The sequence below is a fragment of the Dendronephthya gigantea genome, unplaced genomic scaffold (assembly GCF_004324835.1).
Source record: "Dendronephthya gigantea isolate DGI-Jeju-01 unplaced genomic scaffold, DenGig_1.0 000254F, whole genome shotgun sequence".
NCBI classification, from domain to species: domain Eukaryota; kingdom Metazoa; phylum Cnidaria; class Anthozoa; order Malacalcyonacea; family Nephtheidae; genus Dendronephthya; species Dendronephthya gigantea.
The window spans coordinates 147,049-159,598 of record NW_021163264.1 but is presented as its reverse complement, the minus strand read 5'-3'; the positions used below and the strand labels follow the sequence as shown (position 1 = coordinate 159,598).

The 12,550-nt window shown below is 36.1% G+C and overlaps 2 protein-coding genes across 2 annotated transcripts in view; both read left to right on the top strand.

Annotated features, from left to right (window-relative positions):
* Nucleotides 1-1,645: 1,645 nt before the first annotated feature.
* On the top strand, nucleotides 1,646-7,574 carry LOC114540916 (deleted in malignant brain tumors 1 protein-like). The gene is made up of 8 exons (XM_028560911.1): nucleotides 1,646-1,719; nucleotides 2,470-2,773; nucleotides 3,099-3,425; nucleotides 3,935-4,261; nucleotides 5,133-5,450; nucleotides 5,880-6,212; nucleotides 6,958-7,071; nucleotides 7,495-7,574. Exons 2-8 carry the CDS (start codon nucleotides 2,476-2,478, stop codon nucleotides 7,572-7,574), a joined length of 1,797 nt encoding a protein of 598 aa, XP_028416712.1. The 5' UTR covers nucleotides 1,646-1,719; nucleotides 2,470-2,475.
* Nucleotides 7,575-11,505: 3,931 nt separating this feature from the next.
* LOC114540915 (deleted in malignant brain tumors 1 protein-like) overlaps nucleotides 11,506-12,550 on the top strand; it is a gene marked incomplete at its 3' end in the record, with an annotated part of 36,709 nt that continues 35,664 nt past the window's right edge. The window contains exon 1 of the mRNA XM_028560910.1: nucleotides 11,506-11,755. Coding sequence (XP_028416711.1) covers nucleotides 11,689-11,755 — 67 coding nt within the window. The remainder of the gene's footprint in view (nucleotides 11,756-12,550) is intronic.

Here is a 12,550-nt window from a genome sequence, read left to right as displayed (position 1 = left end):
CGAATTTCCGAAAGCTAATGGTAAAATTTGATTTGGACGCCAGAACCATTTCATTCTCGGTGGACTTGATATTTCATTGTTTTAAGTCTTTTTCCTTGTCCTTGTTTTCTTGACCGTGTGTCCTAATGCGATACTAGCTACTTACTAACTAACTGAGTGTAAGGTTTTTAAAGGCCAATGCATTTACACTATGCGATTTGTTGCATACGATTCATATACCCTGGCGTATGTGAACGTATGAACATGCACCGGCACATGCAAACGTGACACTTTAAATTCCACCCTAAACAGAATTATATTAATATAGTGGCATTTGTCCTCCTTTGCATCCGTCAGAATGATAATTGCATCTAAATAAGCCTTAAGGTAGAATGTCAAACTGAGATCTTGGCGATAGCACATTAAACAAAAAGGACCTATTCAACAGAAAGTTGCTAGTTTGCGGTTGTAACCCCAAAGAAGGGCTGATCCGCAGGCTAATCTGACGAACAAATCGCTATTTTGTATTTCCTGACATCCTGAAGACTTTCTGACCCGTGAAGATTACACAGAGATCAAATACATCGCTAGACGCGAGGTAGCTTTAATGCCTAGCGAGCATCCTGTTATATAAACGCGATTAAGACGGTCAGACAAGGCGTAGACGATTCATCAGTTACAATATCGACTTGTCTGATACACAAGTTTCCTTATTAGAAATCGGAACTAATCCACTTCACTTCTAGAGCGCTAAATACAACATAATTTTGTATTTGGTTGTATGGATTCAGTTTGCAGACATGCAATTCTTCAATTCTTGTTTTTGTAGGCGAAAACTTCGCCATAGCAAGCAACAATTTTTATGCTCTCGTTTTTGTTGTAGTCCTTGTCCAATGGGCGGCCTCCATTCCTGCCGTTGTACTAGTTAGAATGGGCAGCAGCCACCGGTGTATTTAGCTTTAAAAACGCGGAAATTGGCGATGTGCGTGAAAAATATTCTCTCTCGTCAAAATTCTTGCAAAAGGGATCTTTGTGATGTATGATCGTCTGGCTGCATTTCAAATATTTTGTTGTGTCAAAGCAAAATAACGCTTCTAGTTCCATGGCAGCTTTACACTATCGTTAATTTATTGCCACGGTAAAAATTAATACCGGTATACCCATTTTCACCAGCGCTAAAAATATAATAGTTGAAAATAGCTAAAGCTAATATGAATGTACCAAATGAACCTTTTGGATAATCACGTCACAACATTATTGCTTTAAGTTTAAAACCACCTTAAAAATGAGTGATAAAAATTTTTCATTTGAACAATTAAATGTGGAATAACACGAGAACGAGGGTCGAGAACTTTCTTTTTATACTCTTTAGGTAATTTTTCGCGTACTCAATTAGCTTTTGCCTTTCCACAGCTTTAAATGTGCCGGTCAGATTACAAGGACCTTCGAGTGAAAACGGTACTGGTCGTGTTGAAGTTTTCTACAATGGAACTTGGGGAACAATCTGCGATGATGGATGGGATTTTAAAGATGCTAAGGTTGTATGTCGTCAACTTGGTTATCTGGATGCCGCAAAATTTCTTGAAGGGGGGCAGGTTCCTTCAGGTTCTGGACGAATATGGTTAGATGGTGTTAGTTGTTTAGGAACTGAAAATAGCATATCAAGCTGTTCTCATCGCGGATGGGGAATAAATAACTGCTATCATTCGGAAGATTCTGGAGTAGAATGTATAAAAACAGGTGAAGTTTCCAAAAATATCTGCTTACTATATTGATGCATTGCACAGTTTTAATGAAAATTGAATATTTGTTGAATCGTCGGAAGAATTTTTTCTTCGGAAAAGTTTTCATCTTTACCATGCATTCACGTTTATTTGATTGCTATAGTATAGTGCTTATTGGCTGGGCAAATTGAAATATGCAAACATTAATTGCACAATGAAATGCCTAAAGTGTATAAAAATTATTAGTAGTCCAAGTTCAATGTCGCCGGTTTAAATTGAGAGATCTGACAAGTGACATGTGAAAGTTCTCAAGCAACAATTTTATTGATACCACAACTGATAACACTGGCTATGCTCCACAAAACTACCAAGTTTTCTTTAATTTCATTCTTAAATCATTAATTAATATTCAAATCCTGCGTTTTTAGCTCAAGATTTGGCCATATAGAACAATCCTTATGCTCATGATAGTCTTGATTCTGTTCCTGTTGTAGTTTTGCCCCAAATAGGTTTTCATGTATTCCAAATTTGGCTGGACTTAGCGAACATGAAAGCTATTTAAAATTATAAGTCAACTGCTCTCTTTTGCGTGTTCTCCTTCATATAAAGGCTTTTTGTAAAAGATCTATTCGCACAACGCCAAAATTAACGGTCTACGTAATCTCTCATGCTTATGCTATTTTACACCAAAGTCACTGAAACCTTCTCTTGTACCTATATTTTCTCTCATTGACTGCTTATTCAAGTAGTTTTTGCCTTTTTAAAGCTACAAATGTGTCCGTCAGAATACAAGGGCCTTACAGAGGTATCCTACAATGGAGTATGGGGAACAATATGCGATTATAGATGGGATTTTAGAGATGCTAGGGTCGTGTGTCGTCAACTTGGTTATCTAGATGCCGTCAGATCTCTTCAAGGGGGGCAGGTTCCATCAGGTTCAGGACAAATATGGTTGGAAGACGTCAGATGTACAGGAAAAGAAAAGGTTATATCAAGATGCTCACATCCCGGATGGGGAATTAATTATTGCACTCATTCGGAAGATGCTGGAGTAGAATGTATTAAAACAGGTGAAGTTATCTAAAAATACCTTAGCATGAATCCTTAATAAAAATAATTTTTTCGGAATTTTTAGGAAAACACAGAAATGGAGCACACAAAATTGTAAACTACGACTCACAATCTTTGTATCGCTTATTTTTCCTATTTTTTCTTATTTTCTATTCATTGCTAATCTTCAACTAAAACTTCAAGGCTTTTAAATCGTTGGAAGCATTCGCATTTTTTTATCGGCTTGAACTGCCAATGACGTTTAGTTGGTCATGAAACGTTTTCATACCTATTTCAATTTCTGTCATTATATCTGCGTACTCGAATGGTTTTTCCTTTTTACAGCTTCAAGTGTGTCGTTGAGATTACAAGGGCCTTCAAGTGAAAATGGTACTGGTCGAGTAGAAGTATTTTACAATGGACTATGGGGAACAATCTGTGACGATGGATGGGATTTTAGAGACGCTAAGGTTGTATGTCGTCAACTTGGTTATCCAGATGCCGTAAGATCTTATCAAGGGGGGCAGGTTCCATCAGGTTCTGGACAAATATGGTTAACTGACATCAGATGTACAGGAAAGGAAGAGAATATATCAAGTTGTTCTCGTTCCGAATGGGGAATCAATAATTGTGATCATTCGAAAGATGCTGGAGTAGAATGTAGTAAAACAGGTGAAGTTACAAAATATCTGTTTTCCGCTATCGATTTATTGCCAATCACCAACCTAAACTTATAATGATATTATATAATATAATCCTGTTGCTGTGCTTGCACTTCAAATGTTTTTGCGTGTTAAATAGCTCGACTAATAGAGATATTCTATCACATCAGCCACCCTTACATTTTTTCAATTGCAAATCCCACACATCGCAAAAACCCACTCGCAAGCTTACTGAATTGTACTTGCAAATAACTAAATTTCACCTATTTTACGTATCTTATTACATGCCCATTTTCATTGGATAAAAGCTAAGCAAGCGAGCTGGCGAGCTGGATATTGCGAGTGGAAAAGGAGTTTAAATGTTAAAAGTTTAAATAGCTTTACACACAAGCATAAGCAAAATATTTGAAACCTAAGCCAATGCAAGACAAAAAAGGTTCCAAATATAATTATTTCATAGAATATCGTATATTTTATGAGATTGCCTATGTTCATAAGTTTTTTTTTGCCTTTCTACAGCTACAAATGTGTCGATCAGATTACGAGGGCCTTCAAGTAAAAATGGTATTGGTCGTGTTGAAGTATTCTACAATGGACTATGGGGAACAATCTGTGATGATGGATGGGATTTTAGAGATGCTAGGGTTATATGTCGTCAACTTGGTTACTCAGATGCAATCAGATCTCTTCAAGGGGGTGAGTTTCCCTCAGGTTCTGGGCAAATATGGTTAGATGACGTCAGTTGTAAAGGGAAAGAAGAGAATATATCAAGATGTTCTCATCCCGGGTGGGGAATTAATGATTGCGATCATTCGGAAGATGCTGGAGTTGAATGTAGTGAAACAGGTGAAGTAACCAAAATTGTCTTTCTATTGTCGTCTTCTCTCTTTCCTATTGAATAATAAATACTACCTTCATGGCCTATTTCCCAACTGAAACTTCAATATTTGTTGATTCGTTGGAAGCATTTGCGTTCTTCCACCTTGAACAGCGAATCGTTATAGTAACTATAATGATGATTGGCTGGTAAAATTGAAATATGCAAAAATAACAAATGTTACCCGAAGTATTTATCAGCTGTCTGAGTCCAACATCGCGAATCATTATTGTGATAGCTTACCTGACATAAGAATGTGACAGGTAAAAATCATGAACAAAGCTCATCTTTTTATTTTGTATCTTTTTGTACGTTCTGTTGTTGCAGTCAGGGTAATAAGCTATGGAATTGATACGCTTTAGTTGTCTCGCAAAAGCGCGCGGAAGGGGAGCGTTGAAGTCCCTAAAAATACTGCAGGAATAGAATTACTCTTTTCTTTGACTTATATTCCTCTTTTCTTAATAAAGGAATAGCAAATTCTTGAGTAATTTTTAATTTGAGAAATTTAATCCTGTAATTAATATTCTCATTTGAAATTGTAAAAAATCTCATCCGGAAAAACGAAGGATATCCAATCTGCTGTACTCTAGTTTACTAAAATTTAGTCTATTACTTTTGCTCTAAATATTCTTGGGGAGTAGGCTTAGCAGCGTTAACCACCCTAGCAGCGAAGAACCACCCTTCCTCAATAAGTAATACTGTACTACAACAGCTTGAAATTTAAACGTATTTGATTTTAATTGTATATAGGGTGTGGTAAGACATTTGTCTATCTAACTCTTCATAATGCTTATTTTCTGCTATAGCCTTCGTTCTCAAATAGCTTTTGGCTTTTTATAGCTACAAATGTGTCGATCAGATTACAAGGACCTTCAAGTGAAAATGGTACTGGTCGTGTCGAGGTATTCTACAATGGAACCTGGGGGACAGTCTGTAAAGCTGGATGGGATTTTAGAGATGCTAAAGTTGTTTGTCGTGAACTTGGTTATCCTGATGCCGTCAGACCTCCTCAAGGCAGACAGGTTCCATCAGCTTCTGGACAAATATGGTTAGATGACATCAGTTGTACAGGAAATGAAGAGAATATAGCAAGATGTTCTCATCGTGGATGGGGAATTAATAATTGCAATCATTCCGATGATGCTGGAGTAGAATGTGGTAATACAGATGGAGATACAAGAAGAAATAACCGCTTACTATCCATTCATTGCTAAATTCAACCCCCGCCCCCCTTCTCATTGCTAAATTTTGAGCCCATTTTGAGAAAATGATGTGAATCATTGTTATATATGCTAATAATGTAAAAAATCTGTATGTGATCTTGCCTATCGAAATTGTCCATCATTAATGCCAGAAAATCTTGCACATAATGTTTATTATGAACCTTATCAAGAGGCATACTGCCGGCCTAGCCCCACCTTGGTTTTTGCTGGCCCCACCTTCTGTGGTCGTTAAAAAACTATCAGTATCGCTCTTCGTGTTTACTTCTCAGCAACCGTAGGCTACTTATAAAGTAATGCCTATCTAATCTGAGTATACAGAATCAGAATATTTTATTAGTCTCGATATTCTTTCATGTTTTCTTAGGTAAGCCTGCCAGTGTTTTATTGAGGTTACAAGGACCATTGAGTGAAAATGGTATTGGCCGTGTTGAAGTTTCTTACTATGGACAATGGGGAACAATCTGTGATGTTGGATGGGATTTGAGTGATGCCAGGGTTGTATGTCGTCAACTTGGTTATAAAAATGCTGCTAGGCCACTTCGTCGTGGACAGGTTCCTCCTGGTTCTGGGCAAATATGGTTGTCTAACGTTGGTTGCAAAGGAAACGAACAAAATATAACAAGTTGTTTACATGAAGCTTGGGGAAATAAATATTGTACACACATTCATGACGCTGGAGTTGAATGCAGCTCAGAAGGTGAGATAAACAAAAACATTGAAAGATTGAAATGTACTCCTGACGCTTATCACCACGAAATGATTAGAATGAACCAAAGATGCCTCAAGATTCTTAAAAAAAAATTCATGTTCATATACTCGTTTAAACGATTGCTTTCGATGGAAATCGATCTGTCACGCAGTATAAAGCGCTTTGGCGACGACCCTGAACATAACTTCACAAAGGCTTTCTGCAGAGAAGAAATTAAATTAGCGCGGTTTCGCGCAACCAATATATTTAGTTTTCAACTTAATAAAAATTTGTAGCACATCGTAGATTAAAAACTTTAAAGTATAGAAGTTGAAAAATGCATGTCAGGTGGAATATTTCTACATAGGTACATGACTTTCACTTTGGATTTCGCGCTTATATTAAAAGCGTTTGTTCATATTATTATAACCTAGAGCTTAAATTAGCGTGTTAAAATTCCGCGCGAATTAATGTAAATGGTTCGTGTTGTGTTTCATCGTATTCTTCAATCGTGTGCAACGTGTCAACGCGCCATACACGACCACATCTTCAAACGGCGAAATAGCAGCGATATTATTAAATCAGAACCAGAATCCACATGTATTAAATTTATTCTTATATACTCCAGCTAAACCTAAATTAATCTAATCGAAAAGCATCAAAAGAGCGGTTTATTCGATTAATTTCCAAACGAAAAAAGCGCTTGTTTTTCCAAAGAAAATGCTGTTATACTCTTTCCTATCTCCCAATATAGGCTATGTCCCTTGCACTGGAAGAGAACCTAACAAGGCAAATTGTTCACATGGACCTTCGAGAAATAATAATTGCAAGCACAACGAAGACACTGGTGTGAAATGTGGTACAAAAGGTAAAACAAAATTTTGTCTAAATGTTGTAATGAGTCGCTGCCATTTTTGCTAAAGCTTGTTAGTTTTTCAATTTGAAAAATGTCTTTAAAAGTACGAATGATAAAACTCGCTTCACAAAAAGCTGTACAGTGCACAGTTTTTTGAAATGTAACCATGACAGTCGGCACAAAAATCTAGATGCGCGACATATATGGTGGTGTCCATATTTTTGGAAACCCTATATCTGAATGGGAGATCTATATGGTTTGCCCAAGCTTTGGAAACTGGTATATATTCGAATGAAAAAGATTGACGTTTATTTACGGATAATCAGTGCATGTAACATTTTACAGTTCTTCATGGTTGATGATATGATCTATTGCTTGTCTGTAGTTCATCTACTCTGTTTGGCTAACAATTACTATTTTCTACAAATTGATTAGGATTTTGTAAACACGATTCGATGTTAGGTTTGACGCTAGCTAATAACAACGCAGTCATCGCACTACCCAAGTTTGGGTAGTCTCATGGCAATATTTACCTTTGCTAGAGAAATATCGTGTGAATTTTGTGTAAGTTAGGATTACGCGCGAAAAAGTCTTACCGTTCTTATAGTAAAGTCTCTATAGACGTTTGCAGGCAATTTTTTTGTGTTTCAAAACTTTCAAATCTTTTGGGATATGAGCACAGAAATCTTTTCTTTCGAAATTAAAAAAGGCGAACTTATGGTAAGTTGAGCAGTCGTTGACTGTCAAATTTAGTTATTGTTGTATCCTAATGGATAAAATTTCAAAAAAAAGCGAGGAACTTTGCACCGAATATTTGCACCGAATAATTGTCTTCTTTGTTATTATCTTCCTTGTTATTATTCTTACCATCTGGTACAAGACAACAGTTGCAAAGATTGTGCAGGTAGATTTTTTTTTCTTATAAGCTGAAAAATTAATTTTTGTTAAATTCAAAACAGCAGACAATGCTGCTTGATACTTTTTGTACATTCCTTGTTCACCGATGATGGTAGCTGGTGCTTCAAAGAATGAATAAAAGAAGGCAAAACCTTTAAAAAATAACATTTACATGAATTACATAGTCCTAACCAGCTTTGTTTTTAACAGGGGTCACAAAAATTTGTGGTTTTGGTTTTCCAAATGAACTGATTGATAATGAACTGTTTTCCCCATGCAGAGGTATGTTCACTTGTACATATAGTGTATAGAAAATGACAACACATAATATTCATTAATACCCACATTGGTTAACAACGTAAAAGACGTTTGCTCCATGGAATTTGAGGCATGTAATCATATTCTAGCGGCACAATTGTCTAAAGAAATTAGATATGCAAACAAATGAGCATATTGTAGTAATTTTAGGTGTAGTCCATCTGTAGCTTAATATAAGGTCACGGTATTAAATCTTGAGAAGAAATTTATGTTTAAACCTCCGGTGATTTACCGTACCAGTCCTAAAGTATTCGAATAATTTGAAAACGTCAAAACAGGTAAATATAGAGAGGGCCACTTCCGTCTACGAGAATCCAGCTTTTTCTCCACAAAAGACGAATCAGCGAATTTGAAAGCGCAAAGGGATTCTTGACTATTAATAAAGATAACAGAACGTTTAAGCCTGGTTCACAATTGTCGCAAGAATCTTGGATTCTGTTTGTCTGAGGTCATGCACTGGTAGGCAAAATCCTTTGTCTGTGAGAAAAAAATACAATGGATCCCCGATTTTTAGATCAAGTGTGAACCGTGCCTAATGCTTGGTTCCATTAAGTCGTAAGTGTCGTAAACATGTCATGGTGGCTGTTGTGCATGATGAAATCTATTTATTTGCAATTATGCGTTTCTATTTTGAATAGAGAAATAAAGACAAATGTACAACCGGACTAATTCTCATCGGTGAAGATGACTCGTTCACGACAATTACGATAAAATAGAAACCTCGCTTAATAAGATTAGGACCGCATAATATTAATCAATAAAATTCCTTTCGGCTCCAAATTTGTTTCAAAAATAGGCTAACTAACTTAGCTATGGTGCTGATGAATTTAGACACCCTAATCAATCCAGGAATTTCTAAGCAATTTGAAACAAAAATGAAAAAACGCTTTTAGTATCGCAATTGCACGCCTCTTTCTTCAACAAATATTTATTTTCTCTTTCTGCATGGTCGAGAGTATTTTTGTCTATTTTAGGCAGTTGTTATATACCATATTTGAAGGGACGAATACGCTACCACGCTGCTGCCAGGTTAAAAAAAAATATATAAATACATGCAATATAAGTTCCCGCACATCATCTATCACCTTTCAATTAAATATTGGAGCATCTTTGATAGCATCGATTCCTGACGTAAAATAGGACCAAAGGGTCAGTTTTTTTGCCTGAAATTTTTCTTTTTATTATTGTGAAATGCTTGCCGTGAGCGATGCGATAATTCATTATGTAGATTATGAATGTTTATGAAAAATCAACACAAATCGTCTGAAGCCTCGATTTTGAAGCTAAGTATATCAAAATGATCCTAGAAATGTGAACTAAATCATTCTAACCAGTTTTTGTTTCAATTGCGCAGTCAATTGTACTAGTACGTAAAATCAATAACAACACCATGCATTTAATGTATTCCATTTAATGAAAATCGATAGCGCGAAACGAATTTCAATAACCATTACCAGAAATTTGCGACATGATAGTTTGCATGTATACTAATTTGCATTTAACTTTCAGCATAATGGCCTTCAACATTTACTATAAAATATATATAGTAAATATACAAAACTTAAAAATGCCGTTGACCTAGACCTTGCCTACTGTTTGCCGACCTCTAGATCGGTAGAGCAGCTGTTTATAAACGTTTTGGTGGCCGAATTTTTTTGCCTAGGCATTTCTGTAATCTGCCAAATTTAAAAATATATTGCTGAAAGTTTCGTCCGTGTTCTGTCAACGAACTTATAAAATCGCTCACATTGATTCGAATATTTCGATTCAGGTAGTTGATGAATTGACGTGTAATATACCAAAAAAAGTTGTTAAAGATATTGTCTTTCGTATTTGTGTATAAACTTTTCTGTACGGCTCGGATTTTCACTGCAATCACTTTAAGAAATATTATCAGTCTTATCAGGAACTTGAACAATACGAAGGCTATATACACATTTGTTCACAATCAGTTGGCCGAACGTAGAAATACCTAAGGTAAGTAATTCGATCATTAAAACGTTGGGAAACGGCTGTTCCATTGACCCAGAGGTCGGCAAACAGTGGGCAAGTTCTAGGGCAACGACATTTTAAGGTTTTGTGTATTTACTATATGTATTTAATAGTAAAAGTTGAAGGCCATTATGCTGAAAGTTAAATGCAAATTAGTATAAATGCAAATTATCATGTCGCAAATTTCTGGTAATGCATTTATTGAAAACACAATTAGCATTGTTGCACAAACGATACAAAGAAACCAAAATAGATTTAAACAAAATAGTCATTAACACACTGTTCGCATACATTCTGTTGATCAATCTTATATCTATCTTTGTCGTTAAAAATTAAATTATTCTGCCATTTTAACGGAATTATTCTGCCATTGCCATTGGAAGAATACCGAAAACAAATTCATCACAGTTGGAAAATGCGTTGCCCTGGCACAAGCTAATGCAAGGGCACTTACCTAGATGTTTAGCGTGCAAGAGAACAAATACAGAGTTAAAATCAAACGTAAAATAGTCTTCTGGTGTGAATAAGAAAACATTCCGTTAAAAGATAGATATTAGATTGATCAACAGAATGTATGTGAACAGTGTGTTAATGACTATTTCGTGTAAATGTATTTTGGTTTAATTGTATTGTCTGTGCAACAATGCTTATTGAGTTTTCAATAAATGTTATTGAAATTCGTTTCGCGCGCGCGCGGTATCGATTTTTATCAAATGGGACACATAATTAGGTGTTGTTACTTATTTTACGTACTAGTTACGTACTAGTACATTTAAATGTGAGTTGCCTCTTTTGAAAATTAAAAACGCATAATTGAAATAGAAATCATTCTAATGATTTCCCTTTCTACGTAAATGATCAGCAAATGCTTTGATGACATAAATATTTTAACGTAAAATATTCTTCCGTTTTCGAATTCTTTGGCATCGTGTAGACGGGTCCTTATAGTTATGCAAATAATTATTTCGCAGCATGTTCCCCCCGCATGAGATGAAATTTAGAAAATATTCACGGAACGGAATATATGTTATTAAAAGTCATTAAATTCCTGCACGTCAGTCGAATTTGGCATATTTTTTAAATATTTATAGAATGTAGTCGAATCGTAAAATGTTTGACTGGAAAAGCTTTGACTGAAAAGTGCATTTGAAATATTGTTGACTAAATTGTTCCACGAAATATTCCCCTTATTTACACGCAAGCGCGTGATTGCACGAGTGTTGTATAGTCATTCCGAAAGTGTAACTATAGACTATGAAACTTGTGACTTTTGTAGGCTTTTCCAGAAGTCCAAGATATATATTACGCTCCTAAAAAGAGGAAGTGCTTAACAAGGGCTGGGAAGGCCTTTAACGTATATTAAAACATTGAGTATGCCAGCAATCACTTCCTCCTCGTTGCGTGAAGCCCAACTTTAAAGCCATGCTGAGTTACGTCTTCATAACTATCGTTATATTTGCTGTGAAACACTTGCCTTGGCAGTGCAAAGGTAAAAAGACTCATATTTATTAATTTCATGAAAAATTGACCTGTATGAAGTTATAAGTTGTAATATGTAATCATGTTTATATCGGCATAAATACTTCCGTTAGGGTATCGAACGTCAGCATTATATATACTATACAAAGTGAGTACTAAAATGATGCCTTACAATAATGGGAGGTATAGAAACTTCGGTTAACTGCGTCGAGTTGGACGCTAAATTAATCTGGATAGTCATAAGCTCGGCATTTCGACACTATCTGCACGTCTAAAAGTCGTCGACGTAAATCCTGGCGCATCGCCGAGTCTGCAGCTAAATCTTTTGGCCGCAACCCTGAAGTCTGAATTGATAGCTGTCCGTATAGAGGATTAACGAATTTCCGAAAGCTAATGGTAAAATTTGATTTTGACGCCAGAACCATTTCATTCTCGATGCCCTAATGCAATACTACTACCAACTGGAGGCTCACCTTCTCGCATCCTGTTATATAAACGCCCGTTCACACGTACGATTAAAGCCGGTTTTCCACAAGCGATATTTTTCGCGCGAAGCGACTTTATTCCTTTGTATTTGAGCAATTTGTTCCAGATGGTTGCAGTTGAGAGCTCTGAAAAAAAAGTAAAACGTCGTTTCGCGCGAAAAACATCGCTAGTGGAAAACCGGCTTAAGACGGCCAGACAAGGCGTAGACGATTTATCAGTCACAATATCGACTTGTATAAGTTGCCTTGTTTAGAAATCGGAAGTAATCCACTTCACTTCTAGAGCGCATATTGATTATGTTATCAATACCTTACACGTT